This window comes from Leptosomus discolor, chromosome 19 (assembly GCF_034619465.1).
Source record: "Leptosomus discolor isolate bLepDis1 chromosome 19, bLepDis1.hap2, whole genome shotgun sequence".
NCBI classification, from domain to species: Eukaryota; Metazoa; Chordata; class Aves; order Leptosomiformes; family Leptosomidae; genus Leptosomus; species Leptosomus discolor.
Window position 1 is genome coordinate 5,587,385 of NC_141409.1, and position 23,081 is coordinate 5,610,465.

Below are 23,081 nucleotides of genomic sequence, written 5' to 3' on the forward strand. Positions count from 1 at the left end.
CCCCTGGGATGAAAGGTACTCTATAAATCTGAGCTGTTATTATTGTAAAACCAATCTCCACCACATCTCTTAATAATGCAGATTAACTATGCAATAACACCAGCTATAATTAGTATCATAAAAGTCAGAGATGGGAAAGGCTAGCAGGTCAGCGAGTCCATCCCACGGACTGCTCCCCAGAGCATGGGGAGAACGGGGAAACCTCCCGGGTGCCCTGGGAGCTCAGAAAAGCAAAGGCAGGCTCGGCAGTGCCGGGCACCACAAAGGGAGCGGTGACAAGGAGGGGGTAGCACCTGAATCTCCGCGCCTCTGCCAAACCTGGGAGGGGAGCAGAGCCCTGCTCTCGCTCTGCAAGTGCCTAATGCCAACCTCCAGTCCCTCCTCTCCTGCGTGGGTCCACATCCCCCCTCTCAAACCTTTATCCTTTCCTCATGCTCAGGGCCTGAGACAAGGGTGTCACCATCAGCTTTTCACAGAGTGGACCCTGAAGACCTCACTGAGCCCCCCCAACAGCTGTAGGCAGGGACGTGGGTGTCCCCTGAGGGCAACAGGCTGATAACAGCAGGGCAGGCTCCTTGCAGTAGGAGCCCGTGTCCCAGACCAGCTCCCCAGGGGACGAGCACGCGCTGGACCCTTCACCTCCCGTCCCACAAGAAGCTCCCAGCCCCAGGGCTAGGAGACACGACCTTCCCATACACACGCCTTGCCCAGCAGTGTTCCTGTACTGGGATCCCACTGCCTGCTCCCACCCTGCCCAGGGACCAGCACTTCTCATCGCTTCACCAACCCGGCCAACCCATGCAGCCCAAGCCCCCTATGCCCGCTGCCTGCCTCCACCTCCCACTCCCAGGAATCCCGTCAGCCTCCTCGCCTCCACGGTGTGCCCGCGAGGCCCCGGCACTTCTCCCCTGCCAGCCCCGGTGGCACGGCGGCGCTGGCGGGGCAAGGGGCAGGAGGGAGGGCTGCCTGCCTGGGCGCAGCGCTGCTCTGCCCAATTAGTGCTGCTGGGTGACAGGCTGTGTTTGCACTGCGTGATTAGCTGTGGAAATGCAAATCTGAACTTTCTCCGCCGCTGCAGCTAACAAGATAATGAATATTTTCATCAGCTGCAGAGAATACAAACATCTGCGCAGACACAAACGCGCTGCCAGGGCCAGGGGGGAGCGGGGAGCAGGGGTGCAGGGTGGGGGAGCAGCTCCCCGGCACTCCTCGCTGTGGGGACAGCAGCTCTGCTGCTGTCAGCTGGTCCCCAAACCCAGCAAAAGCCCTTGGGTGACGCTCCACTGGCTTCAGCGGCTGCTGGTACTTGGCTCTGGACCACGCCTGTGCCTGCGAGAGCGGGTTTGGGGTGCGTACCCACGGTACCCACATCTCCCACAGCACCATGCCGGCTCTGCCCCCTCGCTGCCCATCTCTGGGGCCCGAGCTCCCTTTTGAAACATCAGCTTGCCAATTTGCATGGCTGCAAAGCCTGGTACCAAGGTGAAAGCTGCTTGGCTTTTCCTTGGCCTCATGAGAAAGGTGGGGAGTTTGCTTGAGTTTTTTTAACACCCACCTATTTTTTTGTACTGGCACATCTTCACACACTGCCTGGCACCGCTGGAGCGGCTGGGGAAGGAGCCCAAGCCCCAAGTCATGAATGTTCAATTGGTCTTGGATCTCTAGCTGTGGCAGCAGCTTCTATCCTGGACATCCCTCCTCCTCCCCAGGTCTCAGGCACATGGTGGGGCTCTCGTGGGCAATGGCCAAACAGCAGAGACTGACCCTGTGCAAGGTTACCCTGCTGCCTGCACAGACTGGAATGAAATGGAACAGGGACAGGGCAGCGGGAGCAGGAGGCAGCTGTGACGGCCGTGCCTACGCTCACCAAGGATGTGCTGGCCCGCTCCTTAAATCCTACCCACACCAGGTACAGAACAAGTCTAAAAACCTCTAGTACTTTAAATACCTCAACATCTCAATCAGTGTATTTTAAAAAAACATCTCTTCTACCCTGGACTCCTGCGTTGTCTTTAGGCTATCGCTGGCACTAGACTTGCTTTTGTTTTGCTAGAAGAATAAAAAACTGCTACCAATCCAGTGCAAAAGCTTGTGGCTGCAGACTGTCAGAAACACCAGCTCAAAGCTGCACAATCTGTTCTCCTTCTCGGTGGGATGCTACCTTTGAAGCGGAGCAAGGCTGATGCACACAGGATGGAACAGTAACCTAACTGAGGAGTGCTCTGCTAATTGCATTAGTCATTTATACACTGAATTGATAAAATCTCAATGCTTAGCCTGGCCAGTGAAGATGCGCTCAAAATACATGGTGCGTGTCTATGTGCAACCTGTCGTGGGCTCTGAAAAGCTCTGAAAGCTGGATGGACTCAAGAAAACAGCCAGGATGTCCCCAACGCTAGGCTGAGAGGTGGAAAAAATGGGATTGAGGAAAACTGGCTTGGATGGGGGCCTTTCGGGGGCTGCAAAGCCTTTACGTGTGGCACGGCCACAAGCAGGCACCAGGACATCTCTGCTCTGCAGGCAGCGTCCCCAGTTGGGAGCAGGCAATGCTCCTGCATGGCACATACTGGGAGCGGGGCAGAAAGTGGAGCATCGCATCCCACAACAGCTCCCCAGAGCCGATAAACTGTTTAACAACCCCCTTACCTGCTACTGAGGACCAAGGCCTGAGGCATTAGCCTGGCTTGGAAAGACATCATTGCTTCCAACTAGTCTGAGGCTTCAGAGTTGTGAACAGGTAATAGAATTGCAGCAACAAATAATAAAAAGAGGAATGAAATGGAAGGCAGCCACTGGAAAAGAGATCCATCCGTTATCCCGGCCTGAAGGGTAATAGGTAAACAAGGCGTCGGGTACCGGCTGGCGCTGAGCTTGCCGGCGCAGGAATAATAAACAGCACAATTATAACTTCTGTGCTCAGAGGTTTCAGAGAGAGGGGAAAAAATATGAAAAAATCAACAGCGTTAATTTAACTAGATACAGACGGTGTATTTGTGGTACCGGGGTGGGGGGGGGGCGGGGGGAGGCAGGACGCCCTCGCCGGGGCTGGCCCAGGAGCTCGAAGTTGAGCAGCACCAGTGAAGCCCCGACCCAGCCTCCCGCACCCAGAGGCGATGCTGCACCCAGCTGAGCACCCATCCTGTGCCCCAGTAGCACCCACAGCCAGGAGAGACATGGGGTGCAGCTCGCAGAGGCCTCACCCGGTGCAGGGGGGAGCGATAGTGTGGGGACGTTTCCCAAAGCAGCCGCCCGGCAGGGCTGGCGTCAAGCTGTCAGCTCACCCTGCTGTGGCTGTGCCTGTTTATTAAGGGCTGAGAAGCAGCGAGGGGAAGGAGTGACAGATTTAAAATTAACTTGCCAAACTCCCCATCAATATTATGACAATTCCCTGCATCGGTTCAGCAACCCGGCGTGCCGCCTGACAGCATTAACGTGGCGGTGTGCAGGCAGAGCCGGCTGCCGGGCTGGCAGCGCTTGGGGCAAGCACCCGTCCTTCCCTGCGGCGCCCCGGCCACCTTGATGCCGTGCTCAGCAGCACCGGCCGGCGCTCAGCACCACCTCCAACCCGCCCTTTCCCTTCCCCACGGCTGTAAAGAAGCAGCAGCCCCGTTTCACAGGGGGGGATGTGAGGAACAGCATCCTCCAAGGACCGATTTGCAAAGAGAAGGGTGCTTCCAATTTGCAGGAAGGCGCTCAGCACGGCACAGCACGGCAGCCCTGCATCCTCCAGAGCTGTCCTCCCTGGTTAGGGAGAGGAAAAACAGCAGGATTTTTGCAGCAAAGGAGTGCCGACACGAATCCCCTCCCCGCTCCAGCCACCAAACCATTTTGGCTGTTTGTCTGCCCCCAACACCCAGAAAACTCCCCAGACTCGCATCTCCGCTGGGGTGGGGATCGAATGGGGACTGTGTGGGTGAACGAGGTGCTCCCCGTGTCCCAGGGTTCTGCCAAGCTGGAGTAAGAGCCGGGACAAGAGGCAGAGCCGGAGACAGGGATGGGAAGGGACCCCAGTTAGGGCAGATGGCTGCTCCCCAGGAGCACTCTGCTGCACATTGCTCTGACATCCCGTTTGCCATGCAGTAATAATCCAGAAAGTAGAGCTGGCTTCACGGGTAGTAATTTGGGTTTTCTCCATATTAATGGCATAAAAGCAACAGTCTGAAACTGCAAACAGCTCTTAAACAAAAATCTCTATTCCCTCGTGGCGAAGAGACGGCACAAAACAGATAAGAAATGAACAAACAACCCATTTGGAAAATAATCCCCTGGTGATTTGGGGATGGCACAGAGTTTCGGCTCTGTCCCACCGTGAGGCAACGGGGGGAAAATCGCTCTAATCTAGTCTTTAGCGAGTTGGATCCACTGCTGAGCCTCCCGGCTAGACTGAGAGGTGTGACTGGAATAGATCAGCTCCAATCCCCTCTACTTATTAAAACCACACAAAATTTTGCCAAAGAGAAGAGCCTTTTTTTTTTTTTTTTAAAAAAAAAAAAAGAGAGGGATGCCCAGAAGAAGGCAGCTCTGAATGTGCTTTCAGCTCAACAGTAGAAGGAGCGAGAGCTGTTTCTGGTGCGTGATGAAAGATCCCTCCTCTGCCCCCCAGCAAAGCGCCCGCAAGGGACCACGCAGGAGAAGCATCACCAGAGGAGCACTTTGATTTCAATCCTCGCAATAAAACAGCAGCAGCAGCAATGCCGTGGCGCACTCCTCCAAGCGGGAACCTTGATGCTGGCTTGTCCAACAGGGCAGTCAAGCACCCCAAGCACCACAGCGATAATTAGCAGTTATTAAGCCACCTCAGTACAGAAAAAGCTGTCCACAGAGCTCCTAACTCATGGCGGCTCAAGCTGAGCTGCAAGGATGCTGTGGTGCTCACGTCCTGCTGGGCTGTGGCTTCCCCATTGCTGATGGATGGGGAAAGGGTCCTTGGCACCAGCACGAAGGGACATGTGAGCAGGGACAGGCTCTGTGCTACACAATGAGGTGTTGCATCAGTGCTGGTGTACATATGGAGCACATATAGCGCACGCAGTATAAACCCTGTTGCAGGTACATTGGTTGCAGCAGCCAGAATTTGCTTCCTCCATCCTTCCCTTGGATGTTACCATCTCCCCAGCCACGCCACTGAAGTGCCTGGATGCTGCCTGACCCCCTCCAGTAAAATGATGTGGATTAAAGGGGAAAACCAAAATCTGAAGCAGCACAGACTACGACCCCAGGCTGGTCTCAGGTCTGGCACCTCCAAAGCTGCGCAGCTCTCCCACTACCAGCCCGGTGAGCTGCATGCTCATGTCAAACACCATCCTCGCTCTGCATCCTGAAGGTACCCGCTGCATATCCCCATCCTCTCGAGCTGGCCAGACACATCAGGGCTACACCAGCTCCCCCCTGGTGTCGTGCCGAGCCGTGGCTGGGAGAACCACGCAGCCATCAGAAGGGCAGAGGCTCTAATCAGCATTGCAGACCGTTGGGTGGCAAAGAGATCACCCAAACCCCAACAGGACGGAAATACCGCTGTAACTGATAGGTGTTGCCCAGGCCACGGTGTGTGAGATGGCTTTTCCCAGCACAAAGGCTTCCTCCCAACACCATGCTGACATGCCTGGCGGATTGAGAATATCCTATTTATTAAAGACACTGAAGATGTGGCGACATGGGAAGCAGACACCATTCAAAGGACTGTCACATCTGCATAGCTAAAGGATCCCAGCAGTTATAAATCCCTCTAAAATACTCAGCCCCTTGTTCTGATAGCAGGTTCTTGCTCCTACTTTGCAGAAACACGCTTTTAATCCCTGGTATTAGGCAGCTTCCTGCTATGTTTCAAATGCACCAAATTAAGGGCTTCTCTAACAGCTGGTGTCTTAATGCTCAGAGAGGTTCTTGAATATCTATGAAAATCAGAGGCAAATTACATCTTTTAGTTAATAATTTCTTCTCCATTAACCTCCTTCTCTTCTCTTGTTAGGAGATGATGTAATGGTCCTTCTACGGCGTAACCCTCCGACACACCGGGCAGCCTAGCCGCGGGGAAGGACGGAGGGAAGCGAGCCCTTCTCATCACTGCCTGGCGCTTTTGGAGTCACCAGGCTCCACACCAATGGGAAAGGGCAGCCGTGCCGACCTTCCAGGCTGCCAAAAGCATTTCTGGAGCAAGACCTGCTGCCTCCCGCCAGGCTCCGAGCTCTGCCGAGCCAGCACGTCGCCTGCTTTGCAGGTTGCTCTTGTTTCAGAACTGCTTCTTCCTGCCCCTCACAGCTGTTGGACCCAGGACTAGTCCTGCAACCAACGCCGGGCACCAAAAACCCTCTTTGTGATGGTGAGGTCGTGCAGAGGACCTCATTCGGGAGGAGCCCGTCCAGGTCTGGCATTTCCAAGCAATGAGCTTAGGGAGTTTTTGAAGCCCTCAGACCTGCCTGACATGCCAGCTCATGGAAAATTTCAGCTCTGCAGCCCTGGCTCTGCTCTGATGGACCCACTGATGCTTGCAACACCGGAGGCAGAGAAAGGAAAGAGAAGCCCACTGGGAAAACTGCCTTCGCGTATTGTCAATTGTCGCTTCCAGCAAAGGCTTGCAGCTCTGCTGGCTCCAAGCACTCTGCTGGTTGCAGCTTTCTGAGCGCCTTTGTGCTGGTGGAGCTCATAACTCGTCTGCCATCAGGAGAGCAAAAGGCCAGAGTTCAGTGGGAATTCATAGCTAGGAATGCTTTGCACTCAGCTGGGGAAAGAGCACCCAGAAAAACACCATGGCCAGTAATGATGAGCAACCACAACTGCAGCTAAAATCCAAGGCAGCAATGAGGTCCTGGTGCCTCGACAGGAAAGAAACCCTCAGTGCACTGGCAGATGCTGGGCAAGGAAGAGTCGTGTCTGGATGGGATGGGGGCTGGATCCTCTCCTGACTGTACTCAGCACTGCTGCTTTGAAGCTCATACACCCACCTTGGCTCACAACCGATCAAAACGTGCCCGCATTCAGGAGAACTGAAGAAAAATAAATAAATCAATTCCCTTTCCAGCCCTGAACTGAGCAACTACCAGCGAGCTCTCCTCCACGAGCACTGCAAGGCGAAGCTCTGGGCAGTTCAGACCCTGCTCTCCCCACCCACATCTGACCCTCAGCACTCCTGATATACCTGGGATGCAGCTTGCAAGCACCCTGTGCTATCTGCTACTTGCACTCTGGTGGGTATTTACCTTCAGCTTATTGACGTTACTTCTCACCGTGCTATATCCATAGCTCGCCCCAGTACTATAACTGGGGGCACTGAAAAAAACCAGCTCGCATAGGTTGAAAACATGACAAAGGAAACGCGCTTTCATACTACACGCAGTTAAACGGCAGAACTCATTGTCATAGGATATCACGGAGACGAAAAACATCAGCATTCAGAAAGAGATGAGGCAACACCACCAAGCAAAGCCCATCGAAGGCAATTAAACACTCATCTGACAAGACACACACTGGCCCAGGAGGGTCCTGTGCTGCTGCCTGCAGGAAGGATGAGCGAGTATGAAAACACAGATGCTTGTCGTCCTCTTGCTCTCTTCCCCTAGTGAACGTGTCAGAGATGCTGGCTCTGCACCAACGGACCTTGGTCCCATCTCACCATCCCGATGCTCCCCAAACCAGCAACAGAACTGGGCCGTACCTGAAAGTCATCTGGAACACCTGCCCCTGGTTGACGTGCTGGCTCCTGTTGTTATAGCCATGAAGCATCTCTCCGAAGAGGGTGTCGTTGAACTTGGCATCCGACTTCAGGCACTTGGGGCCCTCGCAGATGTCAGACAGCATCAGGCAGGATTTCCCATCCGGGGCCAGCTTGTACTCCTCCACGCACCTGCGGAGCACCACAACCTCCATGAGATGGGCCCGGCGCAGAGCGTGCCACCCCACCAGCCCTGCCGCGGGACGAGTCTCTGCCGAGCCCAGCCAAGCAGCGTCAACCCCTCCAGCAGCCGCCCGGGAAGGTGCAGAGGTTGCAGAGCCCACAAACTGCAGCGGCTCGCTCGGGTGACCAGCAGCCCACCCCTCCTGCAGCAGCACGACCCTGCAGCCGTGGGCTCCTGCCCGGCAGCTGCCCTCGCGCCGGAGAGCAGAGCTGAGCCCACTGCACATCCCCTGCTCGACCGGCCCCGCCGACCGCCCCTGCCCGCCCGGTGCCCTCTGACGCTGCTGTGGTGCAGGAACAAACGTTCCCCAGGCAAGGACAAAGCGAAATCGAGCTGCTGCCCTTTTGTTCCACCCAGCAGTGTACCCCTGCAAGGAAGGAGCTCCAGCATGGCTGCTCCTTTGCTCCTTGGTCCCACTTTCAAGCTTGTTGTGGATAAGACACGCATGCTCATCTTCAGCAGACACTATGGGAAACTGAGTCAGGCAGCAGGGACGTGATTTAATGACAGACACCGGAGACATCAGCGGCATTTTTTGCATATGTGCTCATCCTGCCTCCCCTCCTTCTCTTCTCCTTCCTTCAGCCTTTTCCCCAGCATTGCAGCCCCCCACCGACAAGGAAACCTGCCTTCCCTGCCTGCTCCTTCCTCCTCGTAGCCACAGTGCCCTGCTAATATCAGTCCCACCTCCATCCAGGCTTGCTCCCCTCTCCCATTCCTCTACCACGTTTTACTGCCGCAAGTGAAACTCCCACCCGTCTGTCGCACTTTCCTTGCCTGTTCCTGAAGTGCAGCTCTGCCTTGAAAAGGGATTATTATAAAAAAAAAAAAAAAAAAAAAGGGAAACAGTCTCTGTCCTTGGGGACGGAAGATTGAAATGCAGATCTCCTGCAGGGGTGTGGATGGAGACCATGTAATGTCTCAAGGTTTTCTAGACCCTCCCCAGAAAAGTTCCTTCTGCCGATATGGATTTCCAAGCCGTTTTGCAGGCACAGAGGAGACAATGTGCCCTCTCTTAGTGACTCAACCACTCTGTACTGCTAAATAATAATAAAAAAAAAGAAGGTGTGTGTGGGAAATCAACAAACCGGCAAAAAGGGATAAAAAAAGAGAGAAGCTGACATGGGCAGAGCTCCCTGGGCTGCTCTTCCCTGGGGAGCAGCCAGTGGCCGGGGCTGCATGAGGTCTCTGCTGCACCTGCAGCATCGGGACTCGACGGATGCTCCTCAAGAGTTATGGTTAGGAATTTGCTCCCCCTCTCACTTGTGGGCATTTCCTTCCCCAAAGGGCTCCTTTTCCCCTCCTTTGGCCTAATTCCCACCAGGACATGCAGTAGGTTCCAGCCGAGGGATGCAATCTGCAGAGCCCCAGCGCTGGGGCCGGGGCGGGCAATGGCTGGCTGGCTGCAGCTGTGCAGCATAAAGCCAGATAATCACTGAGCTCCTTTTAGAACATACTGCAGCCGGGGAGATTTTCCTGAGAGAAAATGCTAAACTGTGTAGGATTACAGGATCCCGGCCAAAATCAGGGATGAAGCTCTATTTTAAGAGAGGCACAGGGGAGGAAAAAAGAAATTTAAAAAGTAGTATTTTTTAAACAAATCCTCCACCTGCCCCCTCCAACACACAACGTACAATTTTTGGGTCCCTCCACAGTGAGTCACAGATCAAACTGTACCATCACACAGTGGAGGAGAGGAGGAAGGTGCATCTGCTCACATTGCTCCTCGCGCTCCCGTATGCTTTTGCCCACAGGCAAACCAGGTGCCTCTATTCCCAGCTGGAAGTCAGCTCCATAACCAGCCTTTTTCTTGGGCACCCAGCGTCCTCGCTGGGCACGCTGGTTTGGGGACAGGTGCCACAGGAGGGCTGGCAGGGATGGCAAGGGGCACGGGTTATTTATCTGCTAGTGGGAGATGCAGGAGTGTCGGAGGGGACTCACCCACAGAACATGAAGATGGTGCTGGACGAGGGGTCGTGGGGCAGAGGGAGGGTCTGCTGGAGACAAAGCTGCTCGCAGCCGCCGTTGAAGCCATCTGAGCAGTCGATCCCTTTGGAGTAGTCGTAGCAACCAGTGCCATCCTTCATAGGGCGGAGGTCCTCGGGACACTGCAGCGAGAGGCGGGACGGGGTAAGGTCACCCGTGGGTCAGCGCCTACACCGGAGCCACAGCCCGGTGGGTGCCCTTGCAGGGCATAGCCCGTTCAAGAGCCAGTTCTGCTGAACTCCACCTACCTCTAAAGGAGAGGAGTTTGTCCTGAGGGATGGATGGGGCAGCCCCAAAGGCCCTGCATCACCTCGCACAGCCCTTGGGGAAGGGGCAAGGACCACAGGGCAAGGACCTGGTCTGCTACAAAAGCCTCGTTCCCCATCCTCCCTCCGGAGGAGGGTGAAATCCTTGAGGCAGCAACATTACACAGCAACGCAGCCTCAAGCCAGCACGGGGTGAAGTGTGACAACCTGCTCCATAACCCTCTGCGTTTGTTGCCTGCTCTTCTGAGGTACGGAGAAGTTTGGTGCAAGCCAGAAAAAACATCTCAACACCTGGGACCAACCCAGAAAACCATCTCAACGCTTGGGAGTGACCCAGAAAACCACCTCAACCCACACCAGGCAGGCCAGAGAACGTGGCCTTGGCATCATCTCCAAAAGTATCTTGCTGCCTCCCACAGGAGGAGGCAGCTGCGCCCAGGACCGGCCAGTGGTGGAGGCAGGACTAGGGGGGGACAAGATCGCAGCCCAGGCTCATCAGTTTTCCACAGCCAAGAGAACAATGCTGATTCACATCAGCTGGAGATCTGGCTCTGGGTTTTAATTCCAGTTCCTCAGCTGGCTTTCCTTGTTCCAAAAGATAAAAGCCAGCAGGCAGCAAATGCCATCAATAAATTGTCATCCAGATTAAAGTACTTTTCTATTCCACTTGCGTTATTTATCCCTTTTCGCCAAACACGCAAGCACACAAACAACAACAAAAAGGCCAAGCCTTGAAAAAAAATCTTGCCTAGGAGCAATTAAAAATGCATTACAGAATTTCCTGAAGATGAGTTGGACTGGAGCTTGTACAGGTAGTGATGAAGGCAGGTTATAAATGGCCTCTGTCAAGCAGAAGAAAGGTTATAAAACCACTATACTTTATGCTTAAAAAAGAAAATCAATTTTCTGTGTCAGCAAAATGCTGTACATATTAATAAAATTTCAGGAGACCCTGGAACCTATGCTCACTGACACCGGCAGGGTCCCGACAGAAGATGGGCTGCTGAGCCTTGCTCACTCTTGGCTACTGAAGCAAACTGCCCGCAGGGGACATCAGAAAGACGCTTTAGGGAGTCCTGGCCCACCTCACCTGAGCGATGAGAAATTTCTCACCAGCTCCTAGAAACCTTGTGCCATTTCCCTATGGCAGCAGCGTCAAAGCTGCTTCTGCCCCACCCCCAGCAACCGTGACAACTTGGGCATCTCCATGCCCGATGTCCCTCAGACACCTCGCTGGCTCCCATGCCCTCAGCTCTGAAGCTCGGGTGGCCCTTGCAAACCTCAGCACCTTCCTTGCAGGCACCGGATAAGGCGGGAAGGGGAGGCAAGGGAAGGCTGAGAGGCACACGGCTTTTCTAGCCAAAGCATGTTGGCAGCAGAGCTCTGGAATAGGATGGTGGCCACCTCTGCAGAGCAGGCAGGGCACAGGCAGGGCCCTGGAGAGGCGGCTTGTGAAACTGTAGCCCTGCCTAGGCATGAGGCAGCAGAAGACAGGGGAGCAGAAAGCTTTCTAGCTGCATATACAGAATAAATACGAAGGAGGAAAGAACACTTAGAACAACCTGTGCTTTTCACCTCCAAGCTGCCTGGGAAACAGGATCAGGATAAGCGTGTTTGCGAATCCGCAGATACAACACTTCGCTCCTGCAGCCTCCTCCACGTCTGCTGGCCCCACTGTAAGAATGAGCTGTGCAAATTGGCAGAAATGCATCTCCCTGGAGGACACAGAGGGCTGACTGCAAACAGCATCTTCCGCTCCACGGCACCGCATCGGCCTCTCCACTGCTCTCCCCACACCAACGGGGACGGGGAGGTCTGGGACCCTGCCTAAGCCCGCTCTGGAGCTCCCGAGGGACCTTCCAGGGTGCTGAAGGCAACTGGATGGGACCTTAAGTCAGCAAAAGCTTCAGGATCACAGCCAGGGGATCAGTCACGGCTTTTCTGAGCTGTCACTTGGGACTCTCACCCTGGCACTGATCTGTGTGCTGAGCTCAGCATCTTCCCCAGCCCACAGAGGAAGACAATGGCTCTTACCCGGCCCCGCGACTGGGTGAGCAGGTCACCAAAGCCCTCCCTCCCTTAGCCCCACTTTGCTCAAGGCCACCCTTGGGATATTCCTCCAGTTTGGGCTTTTAATCACCACGAAATGTGTTTCCTTTCTGTTTGTAATTATGCATCCTAATACGCATTAATTAGGGCAGGCAAATAGCTCAGCACAAAATTTGCGAAAGAAAGCACCCCCTCCCCTCTGCATCCCTCCCTGGCTCAGCACAGAGCCAGATCTCCAGCCAGCTGTGCTGTTGCAGCAAGAAGCTCTCCAGGGACAGAAAGCTTTGGTAGCCAACACACAAACACAGGAGGTGTCCCCACTTGGTGGGGCCACGGGGGACAAAGATGGCAGGGACAGCGAGCCAGCCAGGGGGGACAAAGATAGCAGGGACAGCGAGCCAGGGGAACTGGCGAGCTCTGCCGTTGATACCAAAACCAACAGGCAGGTGAGGCAACGCCAGCTCCCTGCGTGGAGGGCTTTGCAGGGATGAATAGGTGGATGGAGCAACTCTTGGGCACAATAAAACTTTATTACAGATCTGCCCGCCCCTGGAGTGGAGGATTTGCAAACGGGGTGTCCCACCAACAGATCAGAGCAGGGGGAAAACTAAAGCCCATTTAGGTGCAACTATGTTCTTGCCTGCAGTAGTCAGAAAGGATCCAAGAAAAAGCCGGCTTGTGCTAACCCCAGCTTCCCAGGCTGTGCTGAGGGGTCAGTCTGGGCTCTCGGGTGGGCTTACAAAACCAGCACTTGCTCTGCGTTTGCGGGGCTTTTATAAAGGACCAGATCTGGTATTGCTGACTTTGATTTGTCTGGCTCGGGCAGCAGAGAACCGATAATTATGGTGAGTTTTAATCAATCCCCCATCAATTCAGCTGCAGCTCAATTTGTGATCTGCCTTGGCAGCGACACAGGCAGGGGGGCTGTGTCGGAAAACGATTAGAAAATCAATAAGAAACTTGGTCAATAACTCTGTCTGGGCGATCATGGGTGACACGTCCCTCCATGATGGGAAGAAAGCTGGTGAGACATGGTACCCCAGCAGTCCCTGGCCAGCCACCTCTGTACACCCCTCATCCAGATATGGGATGGATCCATTTATCCAGGGAGGCAAAGGGATCCTACAAACTGTTAGCCATTCAAAAGAAAAAGCTGTTTGTGGTTTGCCATGTTAAACAAAGCACTGCTTGGGAACTCGTTTCAAACTCCCAGACCATCCTTCATCCATGGATCTGACAAGCAAAAATATCTGAGAGCTTGGGAAGAGGGTCTGGTACTTAAACCATGCTATGGAGAGGAAAAGGGAGGTAAGGGCGGACTCCAGCTCGTGGTCTGCTCTGAAAAAGCCAAGGAGAAGCCGTTGCCATACAAATGTAATTCCACTGCCTTGTAAATCCACTCCATCTACGCATGAGTGAATCGGTTTCGCTGTGACAACAGCCAGCCCTGAAAACTGCTCTTTGGATTGGAAAAGAAAACCTAGTTTCTTGTCTCCTCGTGCATTAGTACTGATAATCCAGATCCTACAGGCTAAACACAACCCACAGCTACAACGCCCTGACCCTGCTGCTGCCGATAGGTTTGGCTGAGAACACAGCCGGGCACTGGCTGGACCCTCCCAGCCGTGCCCAGCAGAGCACCCAGGTCTTTATTTTTGTGGTTGCAGCCAGCAAACAGACTCCAAGTACGCACAGGGAATTGATATGCTGAATCAGAAAGTGCTATTTTTATCTGTTTTTTTGAGAAACAGGCTTTTTTCCCTTTTAAATGACATCTCCAAGGTGACATGGAGTGGCAGAGCTGGCAGGACCTGCTGCCAACATGCCTGCTACCACCCCCAGGAGGTCATCAGAGCCCGCCTTGCCGATGTGCGGGGCCGTGATTTCAAATGAAATGGGATGCCTGCGCCCACCGCCGTCAACCCGGCACAGTGTGTGACACCGCGTGGCCTCCTGCCACCAGGACCCCGCACAGCTCCTCCGCCCGCCGCCACCATCCTCAGCACCGCCAGAGCAAACGCAACAGGGGGAGGATCACCTTCAAGGGGAAAGAAAGCAAGAATCTGCTGAAACTTATTCAAGATTTTGTCTTAGGAAAATAAGTATCTGGATGAGTCCCTGCTCACGTTAGGGAAAAAAAAGGGGCCTTTGCTGACTTTCTCGTTTACAAAGCTCATTAGCAGTGAGGCGGGTGAGGGGGTCACTGGAAATAAAATCAGAATCTCATTACTGACACAGATCCCCCAGACGAGAGGACAACAGCTCTCCATCTGAGCTGCCTGCCAGTTTCTCAGCTCAGCTCCTCTCTTCTGTTATTAAGTTTAAAAAAAAAAGAATACTTAATAAAGTGTTTCTGTAGAGAGTAAATTGCCCTTTTTATTATTTAGCTCTGTTTTATCAACAATAGCAGCCTTTTTGTCAGAGACTTCTCCCACACTGGGGTGTCGGAGGTGATGCTCTGGGCGCACACAAGCCCAGCTCCTCCCCAGCTCTTCAAAACAGCACAGGGAAGCTGCCACCAGCTGCCCGCTCCCGGTGCCGCTCCCAGTGCCACCCCAGCTACCAAACACCCATGTCTGGATGGGTCCAGAGGTGAGAGCCAGGACCCCAGCCCCATGCCCAGCGCAGCTTTCCCAACCTGCATCCCCAGCACCACGAGGTGAGACTGCAAAAAAGGCTGGTGGCTCAGCGCTGCGGAGGCACCAACTGCAATGTTGAAAGGCCCTAATGACCCCCCTTTATTTGGAGGCATCCTCACTCCTCACCTCTTCAGCATGAGACAAAAACATTAATCTGAGGAACTGCTGAGGTACAAACAAGTGCCAGCATTTTAATGAGCTCCAAACTATGCACTGGCATGTATCTTATTTGCTCGTTGGAGCTCAGAAATGATACAAATGCAGTAAACTCCTCTGGGCCCATATAAATACATAGACATTCAGACAACTTCAGCTTATTCTGCCTTCGCTTTCTTGGCCCAAGAGGCCCCCAGTGAGCAACGCTCCTCAGCAGCAGCAGGACCAGAGTCTGGCTGTACACAGCCCAGTCTCTATGGGTGAGATTTATCCCCTCTGTCCTAATATTTTGGTAAAACGGGCCAAAAGTGCCCGTCGGCTCCAGGCAGTCTCTCTCCAGGGCCACCCCTGCCTCGCATTCTCAGGACAGAGATGTCCTCACCCCCACCCCAGCTGTGGCAGACCCCTCCCTGATACCCCACTGCAGGGGAGCATCCTTCCCAGAGGGAAAGATTACAACTGTTTTCTGAAATAACAGTCATTATCTTCCCACTCTTTTTCCCTTCCCTCCTTTCCCCCTGCTTCCTTTTCCCTTTCAAGATCATCAATCATTATTTTAGCCTCAGAAAATCAAGCCCATCTGTCTTCCAGGCTCTCGAGCACACGCTGTGATAGCTCAGGCTCCTCGGCTCGGTCCCCCCGTGACAGCAGGCTGAGGTCTCCATGGAGAAGACCGAAGCTCTGGGCAATGAGGCAGAGTCCTCTCACCTCCAGCCACCGCTGCTCTCACGTGGACCCTCTCAGGCAAGTCACTATGTGTATGTTTGTATCTCAACTCAAAGTGGGACGGACTTGTTTCAAGCAGCTGGTGGGATGCCATGTCCGTAGACGTAAGCGCTCAGAGCTCCTGAAGCAAGGAAATCAAGCTAGTGGAAACCCTCCAGCTGCTTTCCTTCCAGGAGTCACCAACAGTCTGGGGTGTGCTGGCACCTCCCGCCCTTTGGGGCATTTCCCTCCCTAGCCACAGCAGAGGCTGGCACCTCCAAAAACCTTTGGGAGACCAGAAATTCAACTCCTGCCCGCCTGACATCCAGGGTACAGCCCAGCCACAACGCTACACACCAAATCCTATGACCCAAACCGAACTCAAAGACCCAACCCAGCTGTGACCAGAACACACAAACCATCCCAGTCTGCTGGGGAGCAGAGGGCCAAGGGCTGGTGCCAGCCAAGCCCTCCAAGGAACGCCACTGAAAAAGCCAATGCTGGAGAAAACGGGGCTATTATCACCCAAACTATTTCTTCCCAGTGCAGGCAGAGACCTCCAGCTCACCTCAGTGCCTTCTGAGCTATTGCACTTGCTTTTAAATTTGGCCACTGCTTGCCAACATGGTGCAAACCCCTTCTGCAGCACTGAAAGCCAAGGCAGGCGGGCGGTGGGCTCCCTGCCTGCCCCTCCGCTCCCTGCTGCAGCTGGCTACCAACCCCAGTGGCTTTTGCCATCCTCTGCTTCTCTTGCTTCCTCAAATCCCATTTTCATCACAGGTAGTTACCTTGCTTAATGAGATAAATCCGAAACCACAGGCACCTTGGGAGGGGGGCTTGCTGTTGAGCTCAGGGGGCTTCTGCTTCTAACCGTAACAAGGCACAAGGAGTCATCTTCTGCTTCAAGGAGCCCGCTAAACTTTAAAGGGATTAGAAGTGAACGCTTTCCTCCCCATCTCCCTCCCGTGTGTGTGCATCTCTAACATAATTAGCTAGGTGCCTCGTAAGGCAGGGACGGATGAGTTTTTATTTTTCAAAGAACAACAGTCTGTCAGAAAAATGTAGATTTGATGAAGCTTAAGTGCTTTGTGGGATTCCATCAGTAACATCTCAAAATTCATTGGGAAATTAGGAGAGCATTTAATTTTGACAAGGGTGAAATGTTTTGGTTTCCACCACCTAATTTTGATTTTATTTCAGGCTGTACACTGGAATAACGCAATATATAACATAAAACTCCAGATGATAATGTTGGAATTAAACATTTCCCCCTCCTTCATAGAAAGGAAATGTCTTGAACAAAACACTTCAAAATGTTCATATACGTTGGGATTTCTGCACAGCATTTTGGTTTGAAATGAAACTCACAAACACACAATTTGCCTCCAAGAATATCAGTTCTCAGTATCATCCACCTTGTTTTGAAGTACCTCCCCACCCCCTTTGGTCTCCAAGCCACCCCTGGGTGACTTGTGCTGGAAGGAGGAGACCAGAGTAGTAGCCACCGCCCTGCTCCTTCATTTCTAACCCCATTTCTCCCTGAAATGGTTACACTCTTAAATTAAGCCATTTCTCTGCCCTGCTTTGCAGCAGCTAAGGAACAGCCCATCGTTTCGATGTGGAAGAGAGCAAAAGAGGATTAGCTCCAGACAGGCTGCGCTAAGGCTTATACACCTGTGTGGACCATGCCAAATTTCTCTTCCTTCTCTGTCTAAAAAGGCTGGGACCGACACGGCACCGGTGTCACTGTGGGCCACAACTTCACTAAGAGACTCTCTGGTAGATGATCTCCCTTCTGCATACTGCTGAGCCAGACAAACTCTCTCCTGCTTGACAGGCTGATGCCGTGATTCTCCTACCTCTTGCCGTCACCCCTCCCAAGGTGGGACGGATCCTGGAGCACAGCCACGCTGTGAGCCCTTCCACGTCCACACGCAGCATCTTTGGCCTTCACGGTGCCAGCCATTCTCTTCTGACTGAAAAGGCTAACTCACCCACATCTGGAGGTACCACAGAAGCTGCAGAACCATCAGACCACACCACCTGCACCCACCGGCTGCCACGGCGAAGCTGCTCACGCAGCAGGGAAGCAAGGGGCCTAATGCCGCTGCTACATTGGCCTGGGACCCTGAGCTGCCTTCCTCACCACCAGCTGGGCAGCTCGTGCCCTCCTGCTTCTCCAGAGCTGAATACAGCACCGCAGGTGAGGTCTGACCAGAGCAGAGCAGAGGGGGAGAATCCCTTCCCTCGACCTGCTGGCCACGCTGCTTTTCACGCAGCCCAGGATGCGATTGGCCTTCGGGGATGCGAGCGCACACTGGTGGGTCGTGTTCAGTCTTTCGTCCACCAACACCCCCAAGTCCTTCTCCCCAGGGCTGCTCTCGATCCACTCATCATCGCCCTGCCTGTATCTGTGCTTGGGATTGCCCTGACCCAAGTGCAGGACCTTGCACTTGGCCTTGTGGAACTTCATGAGGTTTGCACGGGTCCACCTCTCCAGCCTGTCCAGGTCCCTCTGGATGGCCTCCCTTCCCTCCAGCATCTTGACTGCACCAAGCAGCTTGGTGTTGTCAGCAAACTTGCTGAAGGTGCTCTTGATGCCACTGTCCACATCACTGACAAAGACATTAAACAGCACCGGTCCCAATACCGACCCCCGAGGAACACTACTCATCACTGGTCTCCTCTTGGACACCAAGCCATTGACTGCAGCTCCTTGAATGCGATCATCCAGCCAGTTCCTTATGCGCTGAGTGGTCCATCTGTCAAATCCATGTCTCTCCAATTTAGAGACAAGGATGCCATGTGGGACAGTGTCAAATGCTTTGCACTGATTCCTCCAGCACAGTTTCTCCTGGTTTGCTGTGATCCCTGCAAGACGGTAAGAAACGCACACCGGATTCAACGTGCAGAGCAGAGCCACCAGATCTAGAGAAGCTGGCTGGGATTTGTTTTCTTGGGAAACGCCCATGGCTTCCCCAGACCTGACAGCGACCCCAGGGTGCAACAAGGAAAAGCAGCACGGAAACAGGTTTTCTAGAGCTTGGGGATTGTTTTGTTACGATGCAAGGCAGGGCTCAAAGGCAAGGCTCCAGTTAGCAATGCCAAGGTCTTAGCAAGGTTGCAGCTCATACTTCTTAAAATTACCCAAATAAAAAAGGCCTCCGATAAGAAATGAACTGCAGAAAACCTTTATGCACTAATGCCATCTACTGGGTACAGGTAAAAATAACTGAAAAGCCATGAGATGAGGAGGAAAAAAGGGCCCCATGGGAAGTGTGGGATGGAAGTTGGGGAGCTGTCACCCCTCCGGGTGGAGACACCACTGTAGAGCCTTTGGGGTTTTCCAGGTGACAACTTGCACGCAGGACTTTAACTAAACAAAGCAACATCCTCTTTTCTCCTTCATAAGCCCCAAGGAGACTGTCCTCAGCGAGACTCCATCATGAGTTGAAAGCAAACCGCCCTCGACATTCTAACCAAGTCCTTTTAAGGCCAAACAATTAGGTAACGGCAGAGCCCCCGCCACTAAAAAGCCCAAAGATAAATGCATCCCCAGTCCTCGCAGAATTACTGGAAGCTGTATTAAGGGCACAAAGGAACTGGTAACAGATGATGATTATATATAAAAGGAACACGAAATCTTTGAGATTTGTGCTGTTCCTTGGTTGAGCTGCTAGGCTCCGGCTCTGCTGTGTATTAATTGCTTACAAGGCTGCATGTATATTTTATGCTCAGTACCTGCCTGGAACATTTGTTGGATTTAGCCTTGATTGATGAACCACTGATTATATACTTCTGTGGTCCTCGGCAAATTAATAAACTGTTGACTGGTAAAGATTAACAACATGTCATGATTCGCGAAACAGTGTGCAGAGTAAAGCTGAAGCAAACCTAGTGCTAAAATTAGTACGTGAATGCTCCCTGAACTCTATAAAAAGGGGATAGCTTAATTAAATTACATCCCGATATCGCCCATAGCACTTACCAAATTGGCAAATTGAGTTCACTGCAGTTCAGCTTTAAAACTAACTGACATCCCTGCAAATTCGCAGCAAATGACCCCATCCCTGCTTGCACTGGAAGCCCAGCTCACTCCCAGCAGACTCCAGGAGCAGGGGCGGGATGAGGAAGGAACATCTCACCCAGCACAGGGACCAGTGTGTAGAAGATGCCACAAGGTTCGGGCTGCGGTGAGCTCCGAAACTCAGGTCCCATTGCCTGCGACCCCACTCAGCACCACGAGCACGACTTGGGGCGGAGGGCAGTGCTGCCTGCCCGCTCGTTAGGCTTTTCGCCAGCCAACAGCCATGGGCCACGGTCAGAAAAATGGGACGGTGCCCTCCAGACCTCTGCTCGCGCCTCTGCCATTGCTGGGGACCAACAAGAAGGTAATGAGTGTAAAACGTTGCATGGGGTTGGGAGAATTGGGAGGGATGGAGCACTGTGCCGCCGGTGTCAGGCCGATGGGAAGCGGGGAGAGATGCGGACCAGAGGTGGGACGCAGAAGCCATCTCCAGACTCTCCCTGAGGAGCTCAGCTCTGCTTCATGTGGGACTGGGGAGCTGGGGGGCTTCACCCCACAACTGGGGACTGTGGAGAGGGGCAGAGCAGACTCATGCTCTTGCAGTGGGGAGAAAAAGGGGCAAAGAGCAAAGGGAGGAAAGATGGGCACCTCTACAGCCGTCTCCTGTCCCCGTGGGACACACAGCCCCAGGAGCCCAGCATGACGCGGGGGGACAGGGGGGGTCCCGTGATCTCCATGTGTCACCTCTCATCCATGGCGCTCAGGGAGGGGATGCACTCCAGCAGAACGGCTCCCACAGCTTCTCCTTTCGCCCCCCACTGCCTGCTGTACACGGTTCATTCTCTTTGCAAAAGCCTCCGTCAGGCATTACAGAAGCAGGGGGTTATTTTCCCCGAGTGACACAGTTTTCAATTTCTGCCTTTCTGTGCGCCAGCGTGGCAAGCACTAGGCCTGTAATTTATTGACAATTTCTATCTTGATAGATCCTGACTTTTAAAAAGAGGCCTCTCCTCCCAGCGGCACGGGGCGATCAGAGTCCCAATCGCTTCTGACAATGTCTGGGAGGCATGTTGGAGTTCAGAGCAAAATAACACCCTGAAAAAGGAGGAAAAAAACCCCAAAAGACTAGAAAGGCAGCTGCTCCCTGGAAAAAGGAACAAATGAAAACGACAATCAGAAAAGAAAGGAGGAAAGGGAGAGGAGCAACAAGGGGGAGATGGCACCAGGCGCTGCCGGTGACACATCAGGCTGTCGTGCTAAATGGCCTTAACAAGCAACCAGAGAAGGGGATAATGAAAATGCCACCCCCGGGATGGCACCGCTCCAGCCTGACCTGTCCTGGCTGCCGTGTATAAACACCTTCAATAAATAAAGAGACACTTAATTCCCACCTCTGCTGAGGCGGGGAAGATGGGGCAACAGGAGATCTGCCTGCAGCAAGAGGGAAGGGAAGAGGCAGAGGGGTTTCAGGGGGCTTTGGAGAAGCGGGTGTGTGTTTGCAGGGCAGGCAGAGTGGGTGGCGAGCTCTGGATCCCCTCGGGGGTCACCACCCGCTGCCTGGCAGGCAGGGGCTCCTACAACAGACAGGGCAGAAGGGATGCTCCAAGCTTCCCTCACTTTCCCAAGGCTCTGCCCCTACATCGCCGCATGTCGTACTGGACTGGCACAAGCTCCACATGCAGGGAAGTGGTGGCTTTGCTGCCGAGGGAGATGGATTAGAGCTGTGAGAGGCGCTGAGCAACGCTGCTTCCACCTAGAAGAATGGCAAAACCCCTCTGTGCGTCGATAGCTGGGAACGATTCAGGGCCTCTGCCCAAAACTAATAGTCTAGGGTGTAAGAGGTCTTCTGGACGGGGGATTGCAAAACCTGGAACTCAGCAGATCGTCTGGCAAGACGTGAGCACATTCAGAAACAAATCAAAACTGAGGGTGTCAGAGAGGCCCAGAGGGAGAGAGGATACGGAGACGCTTCATCTTTCTCCCACGCTAGGACACACAAGGCAGGAGAAAAAGCGAAACTGCTTTCAGCCCCTGCTTTCTCGACAAGCGGGAAAATGACCATCGGCCTCAAGCGTTTTTCTTCAGCTCATCCCAGTCCCTTCCCTGAGGTCCTTAAGCCATGTATGATTTGCTGTGAAGGCTGCAGGGGAGGGAGGAGTCCACCACCAGCACACCTATCCTCTTGGCCACATCCCCGGAGGGGGAGCAGGCAATGTCCCCCTCCAGCTTGTCCCCAAAACAGGGGCCAGCCCCAGGGGCCAGCAGCCATGGTACCTACCACGCAGCCCGTCGAGTCCACCTTGCGATCTGAAACGCACTTGAAGTTGCGGGTACAGCCACCGTTGTTGCGGGAGCAGTCTCGGACCGGCCCGAAGGAGGAGAGCAAGTCATTGATGGTTTCAAAGTAGGTGGACAGCATCGCTTCTTCCCTTGGAGAGAAAAATCACTGTTAGGGCTGGCAGGGAGCTGGCAGCACACGGCATGGGCAGGGCAACCCACAAAGAAAGCTGCTCTGGCAAAATCATGGCACGTTGATTAGCCAAAGTGAGTAGAAGGAGATTTCCCAAGCAAATTAAGGCTTTGTGATTACGCTATATAAAATAAATTTGCTGGATAACGTGGAGATCCTTGATGAAAACCAACCAGCTATGGGGTTTCAAAGATACTACCGACCATTTTCATGCAAATTAGCAACTAAGAGATACTTTATTAGTAGCCTGGAGTTGTGTGTGAATCCAACCCTATACTAGACAACAACGAACCCACAACAGTGAAACTCCTCCTGGACATTTCACAGCTGGGCTAAGCCTCCCCAAGCTCCCACACCTTGTCCATCACCTGGGGACACTGCCGAAGCTGGAGAGCTGTATGAAACCTGGCTCTGTGCTTGCAGGGGAGTGGAGGCGAAGGCTCATCCCTGTGCTTGGCTCCAGGGACGGGGGACATGGAACAGGGGACACAGCAACGGGTGCAGGCACAGCTCTCTGCTGCACTGCTCCAGCCTGTGGCAGCTCTGCAAAGCCCCCAGCACGGCCGTGCTGTGACACCTCTCTATAGCAAGCAAGAAGTGTAAACGCCCAAGAATCCAATGGCCATGGAACGCCTGGGGAGTCTCCCAGCCCTGCCCCTCCGAGCTGCCCACACAGCAGACTCTGTCTGTGACCAAGTATTCAGGTGCTTTGCTTTCTGCTGGGTTCCTGCAAAGGGAACACACATGCTTGTTGAGAACTTTAAGCATCTCCAAGGTACCTTTCATCTTCAAAGCACGTTTTACATATTAACTGGCACCTGCAACCTGTCTTGGGCAACAGACCCCGTCGTCCTCTGACCGGAGAGACAGCGATTTCCCCAAGGTCACAGA

General features: G+C 53.6%; 1 protein-coding gene across 1 annotated transcript in view; it reads right to left on the reverse strand.

Moving 5' to 3' along the window:
• Positions 1–23,081, reverse strand: part of ASTN2 (astrotactin 2) — a 354,284-nt gene that overhangs the window by 139,581 nt on the left and 191,622 nt on the right. The window contains exons 11-13 of the mRNA XM_086475491.1: positions 21,999–22,149; positions 9,834–10,000; positions 7,652–7,840 (exon numbers count right to left, since the gene is read on the reverse strand). Of these exons, the coding sequence (XP_086331617.1) occupies positions 7,652–7,840; positions 9,834–10,000; positions 21,999–22,149 (507 nt within the window). The remainder of the gene's footprint in view (positions 1–7,651; positions 7,841–9,833; positions 10,001–21,998; positions 22,150–23,081) is intronic.